The 22,727-nt window shown below is 41.2% G+C and overlaps 1 protein-coding gene across 3 annotated transcripts; it reads right to left on the bottom strand.

Annotated features, from left to right (window-relative positions):
- Positions 1-1,057: 1,057 nt before the first annotated feature.
- TBC1D7 (TBC1 domain family member 7) lies at positions 1,058-21,857 on the bottom strand. Of its 3 annotated transcripts, none has more exons than XM_014849543.3 (8): positions 21,595-21,857; positions 20,120-20,239; positions 19,007-19,087; positions 15,385-15,572; positions 10,962-11,099; positions 3,841-3,986; positions 2,614-2,743; positions 1,058-1,539 (listed from the first exon to the last, which is right to left on the bottom strand). In XM_014849543.3, the coding sequence occupies exons 2-8, from the start codon at positions 20,229-20,231 to the stop codon at positions 1,453-1,455; spliced, it is 882 nt and encodes a 293-aa protein (XP_014705029.1). In that variant the 5' UTR covers positions 20,232-20,239; positions 21,595-21,857; the 3' UTR covers positions 1,058-1,452. The 3 variants fall into 3 exon arrangements, with proteins under 3 accessions (XP_014705029.1, XP_014705028.1, XP_070371720.1); XM_014849542.3 differs by having other exon boundaries at positions 21,553-21,845; XM_070515619.1 differs by lacking the exon at positions 19,007-19,087 and having other exon boundaries at positions 21,595-21,845.
- Positions 21,858-22,727: the final 870 nt, after the last annotated feature.

The raw sequence follows: 22,727 nt of genomic DNA, 5'->3' as shown, positions 1-22,727 counted from the left end.
ACACTGGCTTTGCCGCACGCAGTCTCCCCTCAGCATTTATGTGTGAGCGAGCAGGAGCACATACCCTGAAACTATCTTCTTGTTGAGAGACTGCTAATTATCTTCTTCTTTTTTTGGAGTTGAGATTCACTAACATCACTTGACTTCACAACCTCCATTTTACTAAAAAGTTGTATTAATGTGGCTCGTAAATAGAAGTAAAATTATTTTGCTCTTATGACTTCTCTGTGAATTTCAGACATGCCCCGAGATCACCAGGTAGCAGACAACTGGAGCAGGAATTCTTTCTCACGTGTTTTTTCTTATCTTTCCAACTGCCTGGAATGTTCTCCGGGGGCAGAGGTGAGCACTGAAGAAATGTAAAGTATGAACTGCAGACAGCAGTTTGCTTTAAGAAGTTTCCTTCTGAGTGTATTTTTTTGTTTTAAAAAATCAAATACTCCTGGATAGGTTACTATCCAGAAGTACCAGCTGGTTTCAACAGCTCACTCTGCTCTGAACTCTCCTTCCACAGTTCTTTTACACATGAGGGAGGGACTGAATTCTCAGAATTATAACTCCATGATTTCACGGGCTCCCTCCTCTTTTGGGGGAGGGGTAGGTGAAGAATCCAACTTACCACTCAGGTTCCTGCAGGCCTGAGAGCCCAATCAGTCGTAAACAAAGGCCGTGTCTCCCCGGCCAGTCTCAAAGCCCAGAGCCGTCCAGTGAACATCAGTTACCATTCTGTGGCACAATACAGCCCGGGCTCATTAGCTATTAACCTCACCTACCATTTCTCCCACTCCTATTCCGGGTGGCAGAGTGCTCCCCAAAGCCCACCCAACGTTTAATCACCCATCAGGAAAAGGCACGAGTCCAGCAAAATATCAGCAAGTACTCTCTCTCCTAGTAGGCAAATTTAGACATATTTGTTCAATAACTGTTTCATTCCAACTGGCACAAAGAGAAAAAAATACATAAGGCCTTTATTTAAACCTATTTAGGAAGACAAAGCCTGAGAAAGCAGTCAGCTTAGATTTAAACAAGGACTGCAGCAACAAAAGCCGAATCTGAGTTGTCAACAAAAGGAAGTTGCTCTTTATTTCAGAAATAGACCTCAGAAAGTAAGTCGCTTGGTGCTAATTAATGAGAGCAGGGCAGGCCCGGTCAAGCACAGCTTATTCAAGCCCCCACCCACCCCGACGGAACGGCTTCAAAAACTGGGAGCTGTTTTCTAAAAGCCCTTTTAAAATGCTATTCAGAGCTGAACTCTGTACTTCTGTGTAACCAAAAGATGCTGCTCTACAACACAGCAACACCAGAGATCTTAATTAAATAATTTTACTGGAAAAAAATTACACCTTGAGCACCAAAGTAAGAACCCTATTTTCCATCAGTTTAGTAGACCATGTTCCAAGAACGAAATGCTCAGGGTGGTCCCAGTGGACTGTCCACAACCGTCAGGAGCAGTCAGGCTGAATGCACCGGGGTCCCACAGTGTTTGTGCCATAAGTCGATGGCTTTGCTCACAATCGCATCCGAGCTGTCCTGGGGAATCTGTGAACAAGCAAACCAGTCTCCGTGAAATTCCAGCGTCTACAACTTCAGTATCTCCCTCATTCACTGCTGCATAAAACTTATTTCCACTGGAGTTTTCACTGTTTATCAGAAAGGGATCCCATAAAAGGCTGCTACCAGGATCCCTGTTTCACATGCCACCTGAGGACATACTAAGGTGCTCTGGTGTCAGACTGCCTGGGTTCGAATGCTGCACTGCCCACTAACGGTGGGCCCCTGCGCAGGTTAACCTAAACTACCTGGCTTCAGATCCCCATCTCTAATGGAGCCAATGAAAGCCCCACCGCACAGGGTTGTTCACAGGGTTACATGAGATGATCCATGAAATTACTTAGCACGGGCCCTGGCACTGTTAGCCACTAATTACTATAATCATGATGATTCATTTAGTCAACACACATTCACTTAGTACTTATTATTTACTGGGCCACTGCTCAAACGTTAATATTGACTGATTAAAAAAAGTAGTAGTATAGATTTTGGGTCCAGTGAAATTCACTGAGGCATAAGTCTTTTTACTTCTCCCTCGTGCCTGGTTAAGGGTAGTCTAAGAAACAGAGAGAAGGAAAAGCTGATTCATTTAGACGTTTTTTCAATATGCGCTAAGTTTATGCTTGAGCACAGTAACAAACCCAAATGGGATTCCAACAGAGATAGTAACAGAAATGAAACAGCTTACGAAATTCCCCAAACATCGGGATTCCTTTCCCATTAACAAGGATTACTCTTCCTAAAGTGACAGCTCTCACCTCTTCCTTTTCCTGAAAAGCCTCCTAGTAGTCACATCAGGGGACAAGACTTTGGTCCTAAGTGCACAGCCACGGTGTGACATGGTGACAGTCTCGCTGCTCAGACCATCGTCTCTCAGAGGATGTAAACTATAATCCACAGATCAACTTTAAGCTAAACTTTTTCAAGGCAAAAAATTGTTTCTTATAATGTAAAAATATACTGTATTATTTCTCTGAAATAATCTGATGCAACAGGAAAATCTGGCTTGCTAAGCTGACTTCCTTTCTAGATTCAAAATCAAATAAAATAAAGCATACTTACATTTTCCAGAAACTTTGTTATCTTCTCGGCACTGTTCAGTGCCATTACTTTTATTTTAAAGGTTAATAAAATTTCCACGGCTACAAAAACTAGGATCTTACAGGATCCACTTACAACTTTATCCCAAACCCTACAAAAATAAGGAGATATAGTCAAATTATGTGAGCTTGAAATTTATGTTTACCAAGACATCTCGAATTACAAAATTAAACCAAATTACTCCTTCCAATTTAAGGATAAGCTTCAGAAAGAACTATAATGAAATAATTATTTTAAAAAACCCAAAACAAATCAGCCATTTGAAATCTATTTCAGACACAATCAGGATGGGAGGGAAAAAAGGAATGACCACTACACAGTGCCTGCTCTGCTGGAATCGGCCAAACGCCCGTTCCCTAAAGCTTCACACCTGACTGTCGGGGAAGGAAAGGAAGTCCTAAACCAAGTCCAGATTTCACTAATATTTTGTAATGCTAATATAATCATTACCTACTAAGAAACAACAACAAAAGCAGCATATGAAATGAGATAAATTCAATTTCATTTTTCCAGTAGTTCAAAGTCCTTAAGCTTCTCCAAGGGCTTAAGGAACTACTCATTGATCTGCCACCACTCTAAAATAATTATTCTGATAATTCCTCTAACTCTTAAAGCTGGTATTAAGCTCCATATGCTTAGCTATGTGTTGCCTTGTGTATTGCCTTTCTTCTCAACTACATCATAAAGTCTTGGAAGGAAGGGCCAGGACTCCAAAGTACCCATAACACACGTCTGAAATGAGTGAAAGATCTGAGTTGGAGTCTCAGAACTTTCGCTGCTTTCAGCTACTTGCAAGACGTCATGATGAAACTAAGAAATATCAAGATTTTCTCTAGATTAGGATCTACCACATTCCTGGAAAAGGCCATGCCTATATAAACTCCTGGAGACCGTTTCAGATGTGAAGATTGTACAGCAGCTAACACTTTGAGGGCCCTCAATTTTTACAACTGTATATTCCAATCCTTATGTTAATTATATTAATGTTAAAGTAATATGATTAATATTCTAACATTTCTACTTGTATATATAAGAAGCAGAATCATGTGTTGCTATGTCAGCTGCTGGAGAAGTCAGTTTCACATTATTGTTCTAAAGCAAATTTACATTCTGAGGGATGAGCACAGGAAAAACCAAGATTGTTCTCCAACTCCAAGCCTTCAGTATGTCTTTGAAAGAAACACTTGCCTCTGTAAACTGGACTCAGGCAAGCACCCTGCGAAGCACCTCTTGAACCAGAGATCATAAGGAAGTTTGGACACTGCAGAACAGGTCTTCAGATGACTCAGCAGTCTGCTATCTTCCAGATTCAAGTATTGTTCAAAAGCCTTTGGCTAAGGATCAAACAGGAAGAAATTACTCGTTCGCTGTGACATAACATTACCCCATTTTACAGTCTGTGATGAAAAAAGGTATGTCCTGAATGCAAGAAAGTGCTGGAAAACAAAGCATCAGAGTCACCCAAGTCACTGGGGATGCAGCAGTTTCCCAGGTCAGCACTAACCAGAGCAACCAAGCGTCTCTGACTAAGGGGTTTCCCAGGACAGTCCCAGGCAAAACGGAACAGCTGCTCAACCTAATGTTAAAGGCACTACCAGATTCAACAGCCTAAGGCAAGAGGCCAAAGCAAAATTCAATTGTTCTGGGGAGCTCAGAAAGGCCCATGATGTTCCTGGCTGCTCTAGGGCAGCAGATTACATATACAGGATAAAGGAGAAAGGGGAAGACTAAGACCAAAGAACTAGAGTGGGCCCAAAGTGGGGAAAGGGAGCCGGGAGAAATGAGACAAAGAGCTGGAGATGAGAGGGCCCACCACTCACCGACCACACATATGCTGACCCACACTGAGCACTGCCGTGCACCACACCAAGGGGGTTCACACAACAGTGGTGTCCAGAGGAGGAGCTCTGTACCCAACAAAGCGTGCATGAGAATTCCTGGGAGGCAGAGGAATAACGCAGCGGGAACAAAGTACCCGGATTTCGTTTGGTGGCCTCTCTCACATATGGTTATGCAGCAGCCAACTCTAGAAGACTGGGAGAGCTAACAAATCCAGCTCCCCAGACCAGGCCAAATCCACCTTGCGCTGGCTGCTGTATCTAGGATCCAATGCCTAAGAATGGACCCTAAGGGTCAAACCTAACGTCTGTACTCCCTATCTAGAAGAGCACAACCAGATCCCTTATCGCCTAAGCAAATGCAAATGTTTATTTTACTAGGTATCTGCATCTTTGTGCTTCTGCCAACAAGGCAATTCATAACCGTTACAGTGCTTAATCCATGACAGCAAGACACCATGCTACATACAGGAACTAGAGTAAAAGATAAAGTCCCTGCCTTCAAGCAGCGTACAGCCTGGCTGAGACAGACCAGTAAAGAACTAACTATAACACACTGTAACACAGCAACGATGGGGACAAGCACAGGGCGTGGGGTACGTCCAGGTGGGAATCCTCACCCAGGCTTTAGCAGCCAGGAACAATTTCCCGGGGAGGCGACATGTGAGCTGGCCCATGAAGAATGGACAGGAGTTAGCAGACAAAGTGGGCCCACATATTAATATCTGGTCCAGTTTTCCCCTATTTCAGGGGGTCTCTAACTCTCTCCTGTTTCTCTAACTTTCCTCCACTCCTTAACAGTTCCTAGAGCTCCTCAAGAACACTACAGACAACTCCTCAAACCAGGAGCTTTTTTCCAAAGCACAAGTTGCCAAAGGGCTCCTGTTCTGGCCTTTCACCTCTGAAACCCTATTCTAGAATTTTGGTTGGTTCTGCCAATGGCATACATGTATTTTTCTCACAGTGACATGGATGAAAATACACACACACTCACATTTATATATTATGTCTCACAGCAAAGAAGATTTCATCCAGAAGTCAGTACAAATAACAAACAAGATACAGATAAGTGAAAATTTTAAACTGTGTTGTCTTTTTCCTTTATCGGACTGTAAGCTCAGTGAGGGCAGGGACTGTCTCTGTTTTGTTCACTGCTAGTTCTCCAGCACCAGAACTTTACTCGGCATAGTAAGCACTCAATACATAACTGTTGAATGAGTAAACAGAATACTGCAAATTAAATGAAATTTTGAAATATATTAATCAACATTTTGATAACCACTCAATGTACAACTTTTTGCCATTCTTATTAAATTTTTCTAAATATTTTTTCCTGATTTATAATATGCTCATTATAAGAAATCTTGAAAATATAGAAAAGAATAAAGAAGGATATCGAGATGACGTATACTCACACTACCCAAAGAGAACCAGTGATAACATTTAGGTTGTATGGCATTCATTTGTTTTCCCGTAACATGACATACACACTTTTATTAGTGGACTCATACTGAATACACAACATAGTATTTTGCTCTTTGCACTCAACATATTAGCCTGGCATTTCCCCAGGCTAAAAAACAACCTTAAAGAGTGACTATCCCTAAATAAAGAGAGCCTCTAAAAATACAGAAGAAAAAAGCTAAAAACGCCAAAGGAAAAAAATGCAAATGGCTTTCAACCATATGAAAAGATGCTCAATCTTGCTATAATAAAAGAAATGCAACCTAAAACTACACTGAGGCATCACTTCTCACCTGTCAGACTGGCAAAAAGGACGTAGCACGTTGGCAAGGCTGTAGAGAAACAGGCGCTCTCATATATTGGACATGAGGATGCAAGAGAGCATGACCTCTGTGAAGGGGAAGATGGAAATATCTAGCAAAGTAACATAGGCATTTACCCTTTGATCCAGCCAATCTATTTCTAGGGAATCTACCCTAAAAATATACTGGCAAATATATGAATAGATGTATGCACAAAGCTATTATCTCTAACATAAAGCATATATATATGCTTTTTTTTTTATAGTGGAAGGAGATAACATTCATATAACCTGAAATTTTTAGTACTCAGCAAATGGTAGATGTGATTATTATAATTATATTTTATTACTGAACATTTAGGTTATTTCCAATATTTCCATGACCCTAAATGGTTACTTGATGAAGAAAATAAAGCATACTTCATCAACAGAAGGTAAAACCTCAAAAAAGAGACTTAACTATCCTGAGAGGAATTTTTATTAAACTTAGGAAGAGGCTGATAATAGTGTTTATTAAAAATAAAAACAAAAAATCAAAAACCTTCTGTTTAGCATAGTTTTTAAAAAATGTAGCAATAGCAATGAAAGCAAGCTCGCTTACTTTAATGACTAAATATAATTTAGTCTGAGACGGCTTAAGGACAGTCTCCTTTGAACAGAGATTAACAAGAGGTCTTCCACGTCACATCACTGAAGTTGGCCTCTATTCTCCTTGGCAAGCAGAGGCCTCAGCAAAGAGCAGAATTTCCAAAAGCTTGTAAGGAGAGGAGAAGACGTGACGTAATCCTGTAAATCGGAATACTACAACATAACAAACACGTCACCACTAGACACATTCTTATCCTCTTCTGATACGAAGAGCCCACCATTGTCCATCAGACGCACATTTCCCTAGGACTATAAAATGACCTGTGCTGTGTCACAACAGGTTTATTGGTAAAACCACAAGAACTTGAAAAGATTACAGACAAGATTATGGAGACTGTACTTTAAAAAGAAGCTAGGAAGAAGAGATCCTCTATTCAACAATAATAAAAAATTTTAAGGTAGACTAAACACAGTTTAACTAAAGAGAAAAGTTTAAGTAAATCACTTGCCTAAGTCAAACAGCAACACAAAGGAAATTTAGTTTTTCTTATACAGCCTGTAGAACTCTAAAAAAAAATTTTCGTAACTATTTAAAACTACATACTAGGCACTATAATGTACATACTAAAATAAATGCCTTTTTTGAAGATGAGGAAACTAAGGTTTAAGGGAGACGGGGACATTAAGTATCTTGCTGATTCTAAAATTCATTCCTAAAAAGGAAAGTTCAAGGCATTTTTGAAAAAGAACAATAAGAGGGAACTTTCCTACCAGCTATCAAAATATACCAGGAAGTTATATTAAATAAATCATCTGGTATTGGCCCAGGAATAGACAAATAGCTTGATGGGAAAAAAAAAAAAGGAGTCAGAAAGAGAAATAAATATATTTGGAAATCTAGTATATGATAAAGGTGGCACTTTGTGAACAAAAGGATAAACTGACAAATAAATAGCATAAGTGGACGTTCTACCACTTACTAACTGTGTGAGCTTCAGCAAGTTACTTAACTGCTCTGTGCTTCAGTTTCCTCGTCTATAAAAAGAGAGAGATATGTTAAAATGAAATGATTCATCAACAAAACAAACCGAGCATCGCCTGGCATGAAGCCCATTCTCAGTAAGTGCTAACCAGAGCGGGGAATCGGGGCAGGGCAGGAGCGCGCTGGCTGAAGCTGTGCCGCAGGGAACCACAAAGGAATGAGGGCAACTGTGTGTCTGATAATCACAGAGAAAATCCCTCACAGAATAAAGGACTGGATTTTTTAAAGTTTAAATATTTTAAAAAGTTAGAAGTAAGTTTTTAAAAAATATTTTTTAATCTTGGGATGGAAAGGACTTCCCAAATAAGATACAAAAAAAAAAAAAAGAAAAATATCAACAAATCCAATTGTATCAAAACTTAAAATCATTGTATAACAGACAGAGAGAAAATATTTTCAACATACATAACAGACAAAGGATAAATATCCAGAGTATATGGAGAACTCTTCCAAATAAAAAGAAAGAAGCAAACAACTGAAAGATGGACAGGTACAAATGACCAAAGAAACATATTCAAAGCTGCTCAAACTCACTAGAAACTGAGGATACGTAAGTTAAAATGGGATACCATTTCACTATCAGATAAACAAAAATGTAAGACATTGATACTATCCAGTATTGGCAATGGGGTGGAAAACAGGAAATCTCATATCTGTTGGAGGAAGCACAAATTGGTAGGGGTTTTGGGTGAGCAACCCAGCAGTTAAAAAAGTGAACTATGTCTCTCCTTCAACTGAGCACTGGCCTTCCAGGTGCCCACCTAGGGACCCACCCACACACATACACAAAGGAACACGTACTAGCGCATGTCGACTGTCAGCAAGGATCTGCTATATTAAATTACGGCAAATTCTTAAGAGGCAATACTATGAGCAAATTTTTAAAAAAGAAAGAAAGTGGTTCTAAATGAGTAGCTCTTAACCCTAGCCACACTTCAGAATCACGGAGCTTTTGAAAAATCAGAATTCTGGGGGTGCACCCCCAGAGATTCGGACTTAATTCGTCTGGGTGGAGGAAAGAGACTGGTAATTTTTAAAAGCTCCCTGGTGGTAGTAACAGGAAGTCAGGGCTAAAAACTATCTGTACTGACTTGGAACGTGCTCCAAGGCATTCAGTTTAAAAAAAAAATTGTAGTGCCATATGAATAGTATGATAATATTTATGTTTTAAAAAAAGTAACGTGAAAGAATATATAAAAATCACTACGTATGTGTGTGCGTGTACATGTATGCACATGCGTGCACACACCCCATCCATCCGAACGGACATAAAATAGGAGAACAAACAAGCTGACGACAGTGTTTACTTCTCAGAAAGTGGAGGATGGGGAGGCGTTGGTACAGATCTATAGGAACACTGGATTCATCGGCATTGTTTAATACTTCAAGAATGTATTTATTTATTGTTTGTATTATCAAAAATAAAGAATGAATTTTTTAAACATAAACTATCAAAATGCCACTAAATTTATTCCAATATTAAATAAGAAAAGCTAGTTAAATCATGGTATAATTTGGACTTTTTTTTTAAAGAACTAGCGCTTTTTTTTTTTTTAAAGATTTTATTTTTTCCTTTTTCTCCCCAAAGCCCCCCGGTACATAGTTGTGTATTCTTCGTTGTGGGTTCTTCTAGTTGGGGCATGTGGGACGCTGCCTCAGCGTGGTCTGATGAGCAGTGCCATGTCCACACCCAGGATTCGAACCAACAAAAGACTGGGCCGCCTGCAGGGGAGCTCGTGAACTTAACCAGTATAATTTGGACTTCTTGATCTAATTAGGCAACTAACATTCTATTTGCATATAGTCCAATGCCATGCTTGAATTATTTTTATAGAAATCAACTAAGTGGATTAAATTTTAAAATTCTAAAAGCCAAGTTTTACTTAATTGCTATATATTAAAAGAACATCCTTGTCCAGTGTTCTACCAGCTGAGGGTCTTGCCAACTGCCCTGACAGCTGTACAGCTAGAGCAGTGGTCCTCGGGGCCCATCCACCCTCACACCCCTCATCTGACCCTGCACCCTGGACCACAGGGACTGCTTTCAACACAATTTCCAAATGAAACGATGCAATGATTTAAGAAGAAAGATTAATTCTTATAAATGAGAGGAATAAGGAAAAAAACTGGAAAAAGAGAAGGGCAAAGGACCACAGGCTTATGCTGATGAAGCTAGTGCTGTTTAGTTCTCTGCATTCCCAGGTCAGAGTGCACCACACAGCCCACTGCCCCCGACACCCATTCATCTCTCCTTCTTCACTAACAGAACTCCTATTTTCATGGGAGATCACAATGTGCTAGCTTAAGAAAAAACACACATTTCCCAGCATCCACTGCAACAGGGGTGGCCAGGTGACACGGTCCTACCACTAACAGATATGCAGAAGGAAAGTCTGTTAAAGGGGGACAGGCTTAACTGGGTTGTCCCTTCTATTCCCTTGCCTTTGTATTTGCCCTTCCGTTCTTGCCTGCCTAGAACATAGATGTAATGGCTGTCGCTCCAGCATCCATCTTGTGAGCATGAGAGGAAGGCTCACACCTAATGCTGGAGCAAAAGGACAGGAGCTGGGTCCCTGTTGACACTGTGGCACAGTGGCACCAGCTCTGGACTGCCTTACCCCTGGACTTCTGGTTACATGAAAGAAAACAATAAAGCTTCTGTCATTTGGCTTTCCATTATATGCAGCCAAACTTAAACCTTAACTAATACAGAGGGATATTTCTAGATAAAGCCAGTGGATTCTAGACCAGGATAAGGGATACTATAGAGCAGCGGTAGGTAAACTATGGCCTGCAGCAGGCCAAATCCAGCCAGGACCTTTCTTTTATGCATTGTTCATGGCTGCTTTGGTGTGACAACAGCTCTCTGAGTGACCGTGATAAAGACCTAGAGACCATCTGGCCCACCAAGCTGGAAATATTTGCTATCTGGCCTTTTACAGGAAACATCTGCTGACTCCTACTATAGAGGGTCCACTCATAATTGTAGCAGCACCAGGAGGTAAGAGCATTTCTTGAAGACCCCCAGTACCAGTGCTCACCCCGACCCCGCAATGGCCAACAAATCATCCCTCACCAGCTGGGGTAAAGAATCCCGGTACTTGCTATTTAATTGGTTCACAAAGCATCGGATGATCCAGTAACAGTCGACACTATCTTCCACCATCTCTTCCATGGCTTTAGCAATGGCAAGAAATACTTCATCCTCTGGCTCCTGAAAGATTAATAATAAATCTCAAGAGGGGGGCAGCAGAAGAGAGGAACACATATTTCTTTAATAAAAATGAAACCCTGACCCCTAAATTTGGAAGCGGCTGCACTAGTAAATCAAAGAGGAACCAAAAAGCACACAGTCTATCACTAGAAAGAAGACCAAGTGGGAGATAAGAAGGAGGAAGCAGAGAAAACCATTTGAATCAGTGCTGCTTACGAAGACCTGGGTTTCAGGCTGAGCACTCAGAGATTTTCCAACTTTTAACATTAAGGCCAAGACAGAGTTAACATAAATCATAAGCAAAGGGCTGACTGCCTCTACCCAAAAATATTCTCTGTGCTAGCAGAGAATTCCCTTCAAAAAGACGCGATAAAGAGCGTAAGTAATAATTGGAGACATCTGTCAATACAGTAATTTGCAAAACTCAAATGACTCCAAAAGGACTAACAAAGCATTTATTTCAAAGCAATCATACACACCTTTAGAATTCTATTCTATCTTAAAGCACCCAAAAAGTTAAAATTCCCTAGAATCAGAATTTTAGCAATCAGAAGAAGGGCATTTCTCAAACCTTGTGTCAATACTCAGAACATGAAAGTAAACCCTCAAGTAAATTTCAACACAGAAATCTTACAAAACCTGGAATCCACTTGAAAATCTATTTTGTTTTTAAACACCATATCTTACATAAAAAGCTTTACATTTTCATCTAGGACTTAATAGCAGAAGGATTTTAATGTTAAAAAGAAACTAAAAAGTGTCTTTCTACTCTCCTAAAAAATCCCAAGTTAAATTAAAATTCCTATTTTGATAAAGTATTTCATTTTAGACCTTTCAATTTAGCCATATTTTATAAAATGTCAAGAGTAACAGTGTTGGAATTGTAGAAAACAAATTTCTCTCGGCCTTTGTGAACGTGTCAGAGGAGGAGAGAAAAGAAGAAAAGGAGGAAGAAAAGCGATAGGAAGTCTCCTTTCTTGGACACCCGCCCAGAGCAGGCACCGTGCTAGGTGCTCCCTCACTTCTGCTCCCGCCACTCTGAGAGGCCAGGGAAGGGGACTGACGTCCTTCAGCTGACTGTGTTCCCGACCCTGTGCCGAGCACTGTCACCCACTCTTTTTTTTCTTTTTTAAAGATTGGCACCTGAGCTAACAACTGTTGCCAATCTTCTTCTTCTTTTTTTTTTTTTGCTTTTTCTCCCCAAATGCCCCCAGTACATAGTCGTATATTTTAGTTGTGGGCCCTTCTAGTTGTGGCATGTGGGTCGCCGCCTCAGCATGGCCTGATGAGCGGTGCCATGTCTGCGCCCACGATCCCAACCGGCAGAACCTTGGGCCGCCAAAGCGGTGGGCGCAAAATTAACCACTCGGCCACAGGCCCGCCCCATATCACCCACTCTTATAACAGATAAGAAAAATGAGGCTGAGTGGGGCTTGGTGATCGGGGAGACAGGGTGGCAGAGCCTAAAAACAAACCCTTTGACAGCACGTCTGCCTGAGACTGAGTGAGGCATCTGGGCTTAAAGCATGGACAAACTGAGTAGGGATGAGGTGGAAACTAGAACCTATTATTTAGATTTCTTAAACTAACAGAACATCTAACCTAATTTAATATATAATTTAAGAACTCGGGTAATACTACCAACTTCACTTTGCCAATGACAGATGAAATTTAAAGAAGTTTGTTAAGAGTTCCAATTATTTTCAGGGACGTTCTCTCTTGATAAACTTAATAGAAGTGGGCAACCTAAGGTTTGTCCACAGGAACCATGTCATTAACCTCAAAAAGAAAGAAAAAGTCGAGGCTCAAATTGCTGTACTGGTAGGTTGCAATCCGCAATAAAAAAAGTTTTATAGAATAGCACAGTTTGCGGGCAAATCCCTATTTTGAACAACTCACTCTATTTTAGCAAAAAGAAGTTGAAAGGCCTAGAGTGAACTACAAATAAGACAGCCAAAGCCCAAGAGCCATCATCATTCCTTTGCCCGTCCTCATCCTCTTCCCCTCCCTCTTTCCTTCACGAATAAGTAATCCAAGTAACTACAGTGAGGAGTCTGTCAAAGACAAAATTTAAAAAGCAGGTTGGGGCCTGTGGGGCTGAGGCCAAGGCCAAGAGGCGGCTGGTAGTGTTGGTTACACACAGAGGAATAAGCAAAGAAATAAATATACTGAGGATAATGGAAGCCTTTTCATATTTGCAACTGTAAAGAGAATGAAGGTGCGAATATGGAAAGGGTGAGGGCTGGAATGAACTTATGCTACTAGATTGAAATGGAAGTATTAGTGTGAACTCAGGGTTTTTAAAATATAGAGATAAATAGACACATAAATATATATAGGTGTGTGTGAATGTGTGGACACACAGATCTATTTCCTAGCTCTGTTGGGGAGAGGGCCTAGAAGAAATGACACACAGGAACAATGAGCATAACTACCAGCCTGTTCTGGGTTTCTAAACACCCCACTCCATTCAAGAAAGAAATGGCTGATTCCAGACCTGGGGTAGGGAAAGTACAAGAAGAGTCTGGAATATCTCCTCATGCCAGAAAGTAAGGAAATGCTCAAATGATGGGAACTTGTCAAAAAGACACAGAAGTCAGCTTGAAGGGCTCCCACTGGTCAAATCTGGGACAATTTGGACACCAAAATCAATAATGGTAGTAATGGATTATAGGCCATTGAATAAAAGAGGAATCCATAAATTCATACTGATATAAATAAATAACTGAGGAAGAAGGGAAAACACTTCTTTATAAAAGAATGCCAACTTATAAATGCAGGAAAAAATGACAGAGTTAAACAATCACCATTTGGCAATCAGCATAGTACAAATTGTTTCTGGCAAGAATCATTAGGTGATGGATACTTACATAGTCTCAAAGTACCTCCCTACAAGTTACTTATTAATTACAAATGGAAAACTAGAAACCTTACATGGGAGAAACCTGGCAGACACCATGCTAACAAAGTGACCAAAGTTAGCAGCAACAGAAATAAGTATCATACTTCTGTGGTATTCCTGCCAAAAATGCATAAGCAGATTTCAATCACGAGGAAACATCAGATAAACCCAAACTGAGAAACGCTCCACTGCCCAGTACTCTTCAAGTGTCAAGGTCATGAAAGACAAAGAAAGGCTGAAGTACTGTTCCAGATTAAAGGAGACTAAGAAGACATGGCAATAAATGTAATGTATGATCCCAGATTGGATCCTGGACCAGAAAAAGGACATCTGTGGAACAATCTGCAAAATTTCAATAAGGTCTATAGATTAGTTCATAGTATTGTATCAGGGCTAATTTTCTGGTTTTGGTAATTATACCACGATTATGTAACGTAATATTTGAGGATGCTAACTGAAGGTATATGGGAATACCAGGCCATTTCTGCAACTTTCTTCTATATCTAAAATGATTGTGAAATGAAGAGTTAAAATATTTTAAAAATTTACATCATCAACAAATGGTATAACTAGTAGGTAAAAGTTTAATAAGAAAGTTTAAGTTTGAAACCAAAACTCCTACTGTCTGCTTGTTTGTGATAAAGGGCATTATTGGGACAATTAGTCAAATGTGAATGGAGTCTGAAGATTGCATGTTAATTTTGTATCAATCTCAATTTCTTGGTTTTGATGATTGCATATGGATACCTAGGGGAGCGTTTTTATCCTAGGAAGTATACACTGAAGGAATCTGAAGAAATGGATATCATGTCTGCATCTTGTTCTCAAATGGGTTAGAAAAAAATATGGATACACATAGAGGAAAAATGACAACGCAAGTGTAATAAAATGTTAACAAGTGAGAAACCTGGGTAAAGGGTACAAGGGAATTGTTGGTAGTATTCCTGCAACTTTTCTGTAAGTTTGAAATGACTTTGAAATAAAATATATTAAAAAAAAAACTGGCATGGTGCTGGCCCTGTGGCCGAGTGATTAAGTTCACACACTCCACCTCGGTGGCATGGGGTTCACCAGTTCAGATCCCAGGCACAGACCTAGACACCACTCATCAAGCCATGCTGTGGCGGCATCCCACATAGAATAACTAGAAGGGCTTACAACTAGGATATACAACTATGTACTGGGGCTTTGGGGAGAAAAAAAAATACGCAGATTGGGTCACAATGTACAGGGCCATGAATGCCAGGGAAAGATGTGTTGCTTTTATTCTACAGACAATGGGGAGCCGCTGAAAATCTCTACGGCAATATATGATGCAACCAAAGGCTGGCAAGATGGGATGGTCTAGAGTTGAGCTAAGTGTCAAACAAAAGTTCCACTGACCCGTGGAAAGGAGGGACTTCGAGGCAACTTTCCTGACTCCAGCTGATACATGCGGAGATAGACTTCTACCTGGGGTGTGGCATCACTGACAAAGCGAACGACCCTCAGCGCATGAAGGACATCAGAGTACTGCTCCTTGCGATACATCATCACCTGGGCATGGGACTCATGGTGTGGAGGCAGGATCCCTGTACAGAGACCCAGAAAAAAAAAAGGCAAAATACTGAGGCACCAACCCAAACCCCTAGAGCATCCTATGAGAAGCTGCCCATCACAATTAGACTAGAACTTACACAAATATTTTACTACCATACAAATTTTCTTGTAGAAATTCTCATTATAAAAACAATCTTAAATTTTAAACACTATTGATATTTGAATGGCAACTGCATCATTGTTATGAAAGAGAAATGAAATGGCATCATAAAGCCCTTGAATAAGTGTGCCATCTAAATTCAAGATAATAACCACATCAATGATAATAACGATTTGATTCAATTTAAGTTGTTAGCCTGGGGCTCCTCTTAGTTCCCAGAGGCCTAACTCCAGTTTTTGCACTTGGCCTCTGCTATGGACTAAACTGCGTCCCCCCAAAATTCATATATCAAAGCCCTTTCTCCCAGTGTGCCCATATTTGGAGATAGGGCCTATAAGGAGGAAATTAAGGTTAAATGAGGTTATAAGGGTGGAGCCCTAATCCAATAGGGCTGGTGTCCTTATTGGAAAAGGAAGAATATCAGAGCTCTCTTTCTCTCTCTCTCTCTCTGCCATGTGAGGACACAGCAAGAAGGTGACCATGCACAAGCCAGGAGGTGAGGCCTCACCAGGAACCAGATCAGCCAGCACCTTGATCTTGGACTTCCCAGCCTCCAGAACCATGAGAATATAAACTGTTGCTTAAGCCACCTGGTCTGCAGTATTTTATTATGGCAGCCCCAGCTGACAATATAGCCCCCTTGACCTTAGAACCACCAACCACCCATCAAATCCTTCTCTTCCTCAACACTTAAAACTTGCTCAGTATCCTATCTCCAGGACCAGAGAAATCTCTAACTTTCACTGGCGAGGCCACCTTACATTACACTTCAATGCCATTTTACGTTCATTAACCCATTTAAACATGACATCTACCCATTAGACTTTGGGGCAAGAATCACATCTTTTTTATAAACAAATGGCATGCAGAAAACATAGCAGAAAGAGTGCAGGATAGGCCTTCAGTAAACCTAAGTGCCATTCCCAGATTGGATAACACCAGGGCTCTCACAAACGTCTCTCTGGGCACTTGTTTCCCCATCTGTCAGAGGTGGGAAATGGGACAGATAAGCATTTCACCAAATGTTCCTGCAGAACACTAGCCCCAAGAGTCTTCACGAGAAAAGGGTACCGTGGTCAAATAGATTTGGGAAACGGTGACAACGAATTTTCAAGGCTCTAAGTTTTGCTATAAAGAAAAACATCTTTATTTATTCTAGCCTCATTAAACTTAATGAGACTGAATAGCAGCACAGACTCTGGAGTTAAAGCTCCTGGGTTTGAATTCTAGCTCTGTAATTAACCGACTGGGTGACCGGCAACAACTTACCTGATCTCCCTATGCCTTAGCATCTGAAAAATGGGAATAACAATATCTATCTCGTGTAGTTGTTGCGATGAATAAAAATTAATATACATAAAGCACTTAGCAAGGATATGGCACATACTAAGCTAGTCTAAATGTTAGCTAGCACATCTGACTATGGATCACTCTTTGGTGCAAAACACCACAGATGCAGCATTCTAACGAACATTCTGGGAAACACAAGTTGGATGAGCTCTAAAGACTCTAGCTAACATGATGCCACATTAATGTTAGAACCAAACTTGCTTAAATGTTCTTTTTCTTGACATAAATCTTTAATTACCTTAGCTACGGGGTACTGTGCTAGGCTTCCAGAAAAGCCAGGGGAACACATTCCAGTGTCTTCCAAATCTGGGCTAGTACAGATTAAACAGTTGTAGTTAAACTCTCATCTTACTACTACAGGCGGCACAGTCCTTTCCATGTTAAACCTCAAACTTGTTTTCTAAAAGCTAGTCCTAAAAAATCTCTCTCTGATATTAACCTAAAGTGGTATGAGGAAGCAAGCATGCTGAGACCCCTGAGTAATGGGCCCCCTATGCTAGGAAGAGTCAGCCCGTCTGCTGCATAGCTGGCAGCTCTAAATCTCTAGTGCCTTTAACTACCTCAAAAATACCAACAAAGACTTGCTGATAAAGACAGGTAGGAAACACAGAGATGACGAACAAGACCTGGCATTTATGAAGGGCCACAAAGTACAAATATACACCTCCCACTTTCCACTGGTATTATTAATTAATAAGACACATAGTAGTTCCCAGCAGAGACAGAAAGTATTGACATTACCACCTAAAAGGCATCCCAGGAAGGCCTTTATTTTGATGGCCACTGGAAACACTAAGATTTAAGAAAAAAATGCCCAGGGAAAAATAAAAATAGTTGTCACCTGTTCTCTAGATGGTACCTGCACAGTGATCTGCTAGAAATATAAGCATACAAAGATGGCCAAGATGCACAACAAGAAAGTCGTTATGTAGTGCTTTCTAGTATGGTCTGTATTCCCTCGCTGCCTACACTTTACAAAATCATACTTTGCACCAGACTGCCGATTTCTCAAATTCTGAAAATACAGGACATTTTGGAAAGAAAATGAGGTCTATAATCTATCCTACCTTCAGATGGGCTCTATAAACCAAGGTTTCTAAGCTATCTTACCTTCAAATGGGCTCTACTAAACCCGAGCTCAAATCCTCACTCTGCCACTTATAGGCTGTAAGGCCTTAGGCAAGTGATAGAGGCTCACAGTCTCTTCCCCATCTGTAAAACTGTGATATTGATACCTACCTCACTGGGGAATTCTAGGAACCCTAAGATTTTTTTTAAGAAAGAAAGGAAGGTGGTAATGGATGGGTATTATATGTGTCAGCAGGCTCAGCAATGATAGAGAAAGAAAACTTTTGGCTCAAAAGGGATGCTGCCAGTCACTTGTGGCACCTAATACACTTTTTCTTCTACAGAAACTGAGCAAGGTTGTTATTCCTTCTCCTTCAGCCACTCATCACTGGATTCACTCATTTGTACTTCTAAGAAATAAAAACTCTCCAATTCCTTTTTGACTCTGATAGCACTCACTAGAAAGTTACACCTCTACCACTGGGAATCACAGAACCTAACAAATTGAGAGCTAAAACCGAGGAGTTAATTTAGCTCAACATCCTCATTTACAGATGCAAAAGAATGAGGCCTAGCAGGGTCTTCCTCAAGGTGACCCAGTTCTTTCTCTCGGTACAATGCTCTTCCTACACCTAATCGCAGGAAGCTACGTTACTTTCTCTTCTATCATTAATAAACTGACACCCTTTAAATAACAGTTAATGTATTGCTGCTGAAGTCACCTTCTTAAAGGCTTTCATAGTGAGCAATAACTCAGTCTCCTGAGGCTAGACGCAATACTCAGTAAAGGGCCTAAACAAATCCTCCTTTTTCTGACTGATAGAATGAGAAATGCTCCCATCATTCAACATTTTTGAGGACAAATCTTCCAACTCTTGGGTCTCATACCTAGAAGCACCTTCCATACCAACGCCCGGTACATGGATGGGAGAGGGAACCTCTGACTAAAAGTACAAAGCTTCTCAATATCTAGAGAAAGAAGAAAACAATTAGTTAGAAGCTGTTCGTGCTTATCACAATATGTAAAACTGCATTTCCTTTTTGAAACCTTAAAGTATAGTAAGACATTTCTGCGGAGGAAGTCTACTACACAGTGAGCCACTGGAGGAAAGGCAATGCTGGTCTGATGTCTAGCCCAGGTGTTCCACCAACTCGCTATTTAAAAACAATCAGTGTCTCACAGCATAGGAGATGCATTTTGCATATATTACTACATTTCCTATAACGTGAGCAGTAGTTACTATTTATAGATTTTATTTCATTTAATCTACATTACAAGCTTGTTGCGTCGTTATTGTTTTAAAGATGCAGAAACTGAAGCTCAAAGCAGTTAAGTGACTTGGCTGAGTTAACGTGGATAGTGAGTGGCACAGTCAGACCACAAATCCTCACAGCTTCCAATAAACCACACACAACTGTCCTGGACCTCAGTTCCCCTACTTGTCAAATGCGAATGATAACACTAGACATACTTAAAGCACAGACTGTCTAGTGAGGATCAAAGATCAGGTGGGAAATGTTTTGGAAATTTTAAAAGCACTCTATGCATATAAAGTACTATATTTAATATGGTTCAGTTTATTTTACTTTAGTCAACAAGAGAACAGACCTTATTATTACTGGCTTAGAAGAAACTAAAATGTCAATACATAATGCAGGCTCAGTATTTCCATAAAAGAAAACCCTGGCAAGAGCTGTTGCAAACACACCCAGGAGCTGTGATGACACCTCTAAAAAATTGAGAAAAGAAAATATACGGGTCTTATATGAGAAAAAATATCATTGACTTCTTAAGAGGTCTTTCAAAAATGTCCGATTCTGTCTCAGTGAAATATAAACTTGAAAAATCCATAACTTCTCCTAAAATAAACCATTCTGCTGTCATCCTATCACTAAATACAGCAGGTAACAAACACCTCTGGACGTCTTTGAAGGTAACATTTATTTCCGAACACCTGGGATGACTGAGAACCAATAAACAATTTAACTTATAAAACTCACCCAGACGGTCATCTTTTAGGAGAATTTCTAATGATTTCTTTTCTTCGACTCCACGAAACCCCACTTTCTCATAATACACTGAACGAAAGTTTCTCTGAGAGTCCTCAGTCATGGTTCATTCTTGGAGGAAAGAGAGACAGAGAGTAGGGTTGGGAAGAAAGTGAGCTTACAAAGAATGAAGAATTGATAAATTTTTCAATGACTTTCTCCAACTTTTTCATGAACCTGATATACTATGATCAACTGCCTGTCCTTGCATAGGACTCAGTATTAAATCTTCCCTTTTACACAACTTTAACAGCAACTCACCCCTGTAAATTGGCCAAAAATCAAGACATAAAAGTCCCCTTAGCCGCTAAATTAGATGGCACAAGGTTCACACACTAGGGCTCCTACTTACGAAAGCATCTAACCATTACACACATTCAAAGAAAAAAATTAGTGAAATAAGCAGACAGACTAGATGTCACACAAAAGGGATTACCAAACAGTATATGCTATGATTCTGTTTTTGTTTTTACAAATATTGTGCCTAAAAGAAAATTAAGACTATATTCTGAAATGTCAGCAACGGTTATCTTTAGGTATAGCAGTCCAGATGATTTTAATTTTCCTTCTTTGACTTAGTTCTGTTTTCTTTTAGAAAATGAAAAATTAAGTGATAAAAAAGGAAAAAGCAACAAGTTTCTCACTTAGCTTTCTCGTCGTTTAAACACAATCCTATCAAATGTAATTATCAAAATTCAAAGCCCACACCAGATGAACAGCATTAAATTATAAACCAGAGGAGAGGCTGGAATGTAGCCAGTTGACAAATGATGCTACAGAGTTGGAGACAGAATAACGACTTAAAATCTGGCATCAGAACTCAAAAAGTTCAGTGGTCTCCTGTTCTTTCACAATAACCTTCATAAGATTGATGGCAACTCATCAAGAAAAGGTCAAATTAGATTGGTATTCTAAGAATAGAATGGCTGTGATGCATTTTCCCAAAAGTACCGCACTGCCCAACCCAAATGTTTAAAGTGTCGGTGCTAAAAAAGAGTATAATCCTCCGGTTTTAGAAATCCTGAGATGTCTCCAGTGACAAGGGCTGAGTTCCAGACAGCCACGACCTTCCTTCTTGAAAAGATATGCTCCCAGTCGATTCAGTCACAGAAAAGATTAGGATTCGTTTAAAACGAGAAATTCCAAAGGGTTCTGAGCTTTTGGGACAAAATGTTTTTTGGAAACAAAACTCCAAAGCTCTAAAACGCTAAATGAGTTCAGGGATTTAAAACAAGTATCTACACATCTGCAAGGCGATGGGTGCCTGCTGTCTAAGGGCACCATTCTCAGAATGCGCTACAACCGCAAACGCGTCCTCCTGCAGCAGACACTGTAAATTGCATCCCTGCCCAGGAGCGTCAACCTGGCAGGAACAGTAAACGCACCCTGGTCCAAGCCCCCAGGTCCCACTCCCCGGTATGCTTCACCTCTAGCAGTGGAAACCACACCCGGGTTGAGACTAAGTGGTCCTGGGGAAGCAGCGGAAACCGGGCCCGGCGCGCTGACCCGCCAGCCGGCAGGCGGGCGACGTGGCAGCCGCCCAGGGTTGGGGGCGAGCGCGCCAGAGGCGGGCCCGGGGGGCGGAGGGAGGCGGCGGGACACCTGGGCCCGGTGCTGCCCGCCCAGGAGACAGCACCCCGCCGCCACCGCAGTCACTGCCGCCGACGGACGTGACGTCAGCCAGAGGGGCGGAGCCGAGAGTGCGCATGCGTCGAGAGCATGCGCAGACGCTCCACTCATGCAGTGGGGGCCTCACCCTGAGGCCCGGTCGCGTGAAACAGCAGAGAGCGCCGCGGGCGGGTGCCTCAGGCTAGTCGCTTGCGACTCTGCTCCTCTGAACCTGTCCCCTTGCTCCCCTGACCCACTCTTGGTCCGGAGAATCTCGCGGCTACCTTACCCCCGCTGTCCTGGCGGTGCGTGCCTGGGATGCTCTCCCCTCTCCTGCCTTGGAGGTACCTCCCAGGAGACGACCTCGCAGCCCCAAGACGGTGCTCTTCAAGCTCTCTGCGGTGGAGGACCCTTGTTTTGTTTTGTTTTGTTTTTCCGGTGTGTGGAAATAAATGGAAACCAACCAAGTGAGAAATGCAAGGGCGGTTTATTCAGAGCTTGCTGTACAAGGGAGTCAGCCACCATCACCCGTTTCTACAGAGTCTGGCAGGCAGAGCAGCGGGAAAGGTTGCCAGTGGAAAGGAGGGAAGGCTTCGGGTGTGCGCTGATCGGAGGCTGTGGCTCTGGGGAAGCTGTGGTTAGACTAATTAGAAAGACGGCATCCTACGTGATTGTTAGCCCTCTTTGGCCTCTGGTTGGTCCTAAGTTGGAAGCAGGGACAAAAATTAGGGAAGCTCTCAGTTATTCATCAAGTCATGGACATTTGGGGCCAATTGCTATAGTAGTTATTGTTTAGCTTCCTGGATTGTTACTAAAACTAGCCATCTGACTTCCTAGGCGGGTTATTGTAGATAAGAGCTTGTTTTTTAGGCAGGTTGCTGCCGGTTGTGAGTCCGAGTTATATTTTTGTATATGGTCATACCACTGTGTATTCAGCTTCTCAGGTTAAAAC

This window comes from Equus asinus, chromosome 8, assembly GCF_041296235.1.
Source record: "Equus asinus isolate D_3611 breed Donkey chromosome 8, EquAss-T2T_v2, whole genome shotgun sequence".
In the NCBI taxonomy this organism is placed as follows: domain Eukaryota; kingdom Metazoa; phylum Chordata; class Mammalia; order Perissodactyla; family Equidae; genus Equus; species Equus asinus.
This window is presented reverse-complemented; position numbering and strand designations above follow the sequence as displayed.